At 40.3% G+C, this 2467-nt stretch overlaps 1 protein-coding gene across 1 annotated transcript in view; it reads right to left on the bottom strand.

The window, feature by feature from the left end:
- Nucleotides 1–1294: 1294 nt before the first annotated feature.
- The window catches only part of LOC106521849 (anthrax toxin receptor 2), a gene marked incomplete at its 5' end in the record, with an annotated part of 36213 nt that continues 35040 nt past the window's right edge, over nucleotides 1295–2467 (bottom strand). The window contains 1 exon segment of the mRNA XM_014014594.1: nucleotides 1295–1522. Coding sequence (XP_013870048.1) covers nucleotides 1460–1522 — 63 coding nt within the window.

The raw sequence follows: 2467 nt of genomic DNA, 5'->3' as shown, positions 1-2467 counted from the left end.
CCCCACAGCTCCCACTCACACTGACATCATCTGGTGTCGGCGTCATGACGGCGTGCTGCAGAGTCCACAGGAAACATGAAGATGGAACCCCGGCTTTTTGGGACGTCGGGGTGGGAGTGGGGGGGCAGAAAATCATTTCTGGAAATGAACAATACTCATCCGTCCGTCGCATCTGCTGCTTCGTGTTTGTGTCGAGGTGGGCCGTGACGGCGGGCGGCGTGAAGCCGAGTCGGGCCGGTGTTCACAGGCTGCCGCTCGCCGCCGCCTTTAATTCTTTTAATTAAACTTTAATATTCTGGTGCCGGGAGACAACCAGGACCCGAGGTTCTGGTTCTGGGTTAACTGACGGGCCTTGATGTGCCACGCCTTACTGAGCAGACTGCCACCATGTCAGGGTCCGGGAGGCATCAATCCCTCAAACGCTGCCGGAGCTGCTCAGTTAACTCCCTCCTATTGGACAGGAAGGTGGCTTTAAAAAAACAAAAACAAAAAAAAAAGAAGAGGGCGAAGTCTTCCAACACCTGGGGGCGTCCTGTCTGCAGTTCGTCATGCGTGTGCACTCCTCGCTGATGAGATGACAGGACGAGGCGGGCCGAGGCCGGCGGGCCGAGCGCTGCAGTTGGAGGAGAGTGACGAGACGTCGCCGACAGGCAGCCGAGGCCCGCCGGGACCACGCCGGTCTGAGTCCCAGCCCCCCACGCCCCCCGCGCTTGTTCTACTTTCCTTTTTTTGTTTTAAAGATAGCTTCCGTCTGTGTTCACAACCGTTTGGTTTTTGCACAGTATGTTGAAGAGCCTTCAGCGAGGAGCTGAACTCAGGAGGAAAACCAGTGAATAAGTTCTTTTTTAGAGCAAAGACAGAAAACTTTGTGCTGATATGTTCATCTAAACACGTTTTAAAACCTTTTATCAGCTAAAAAGTCTTTTTCTTCTTGTTTTCAGACTGATTCACTAAACAATAACTGATTGTGTAAGAATAATCATCTTGTTTTCAGAATGTGTAAGATTATTTGTCTTGTTAGTCTGAAAATTTGACTCAAATTAAGTCAAAAATTTCTGCCAATGGAATAAGAACATTTTACTTGGTAAAATTCTTGAAATAAAAAATTGAGTCAAATCAAGTATTTCAAGAATCTTACCAAGTAAAATGTTCTTATTCCATTGGCAGAAATGTTTGACTTAATTTGAGTCAAATTTTCAGACTAACAAGACAAATAATCTTACACATTCTGAAAACAAGATGATTATTCTTACACAATCAGTTCTTGTTTAGTGAATCAGTCTGAAAACAAGAAGAAAAGGACTTTTTTAGCTGATATAAGAGTTTAAAACTTGGTTAGGTGGACAGTTTGAGCCAAACAGGAAGTGGTTTCAGCTGCGAGCTCGCACGTCTGCAGAGGAAATAACAAAATAAAAGCACAAATAAAAGGCCTGAACGTCCTCCCTGGTTGGTTCGTGGTTCAGACCCGAGTCCAGGTCCTCTGCTGCTGGTGGGGCACACGGTTAAAGCTCAGGCAGCGGCCCTGAAAACAAACAAATAAATCAAGATTATTCTCTCAATCTGAGGCTTTTTCTCCTTTTTATTAGAATTCCTTTAAAGCACAGACGACAGGAGGTGAGTTTTTATTATTATTTTATTAAAACATTTAACTGTGTCGAAGTTTTCATCTGATTGTTTTATTTTTCCTGTTTAAGATTGAAATATTGATTCTACTAAAGTTCTGTTGCTCCGTTTGTTGTGGCTTCATTTGTGAATTTATGTCCAAAATATTTCAACTGAACTGTCTGAGAAATAAAGAATAAATAAGAAAATAATAACATTTATTAACACGTCTAACAGAGTCTTTGACAAAACTTATTTATCTAAAAACAGATTAAATATTAATTTATTTCATGTAGAGATGGAAGAAAAGTTCAGCACCTCGTTTTGACAAATATTAAACCTGTTTTATTGTAAATTCAGTGTTTTATTATTAATGTTATTAATGCTTTATAAAGTCTTTATAAACACTTTATTACAGCTAAAGTCAATCATTTATAAACAGCTTTATTAGGAGGTGGTTTTCAAACATTTAACTAAAAATGTTTTGAAACAAACATTTGAAAGTAAACAAAGAACAACACAAACACAAAACAAAAACTTAATTTTTTTAATAAATTATTATTATTATTATTATTATATATTTTTAAAAATAAGACAAAATAATTTATTATTGATGTGAACAGATGTAATAAATAACGAAGCTGCTGCAGAAATAAACCTGACTTCCTTTGTCCAAAAATAACTGTTCAATTCTGGTTTCATGTCTCGGTCCAGTCTGCACCGTGTGTGTCTGTGTGTGTGTGTGTGTGTGTGTGTCTGTGAGGCACCAACAGTGGACTGACTGACACCAAGAGGGAGCTCTCGCACAGCAAATTCCTCAACAGCCACACACACACACACACACACACACACACACACACACACA

Source organism: Austrofundulus limnaeus, unplaced genomic scaffold, assembly GCF_001266775.1.
Source record: "Austrofundulus limnaeus strain Quisiro unplaced genomic scaffold, Austrofundulus_limnaeus-1.0 Scaffold117, whole genome shotgun sequence".
NCBI lineage: Eukaryota > Metazoa > Chordata > Actinopteri > Cyprinodontiformes > Rivulidae > Austrofundulus > Austrofundulus limnaeus.
The sequence above is the reverse complement of the archived record's forward strand: the minus strand, read 5'-3'. Positions and strand labels throughout refer to the sequence as shown.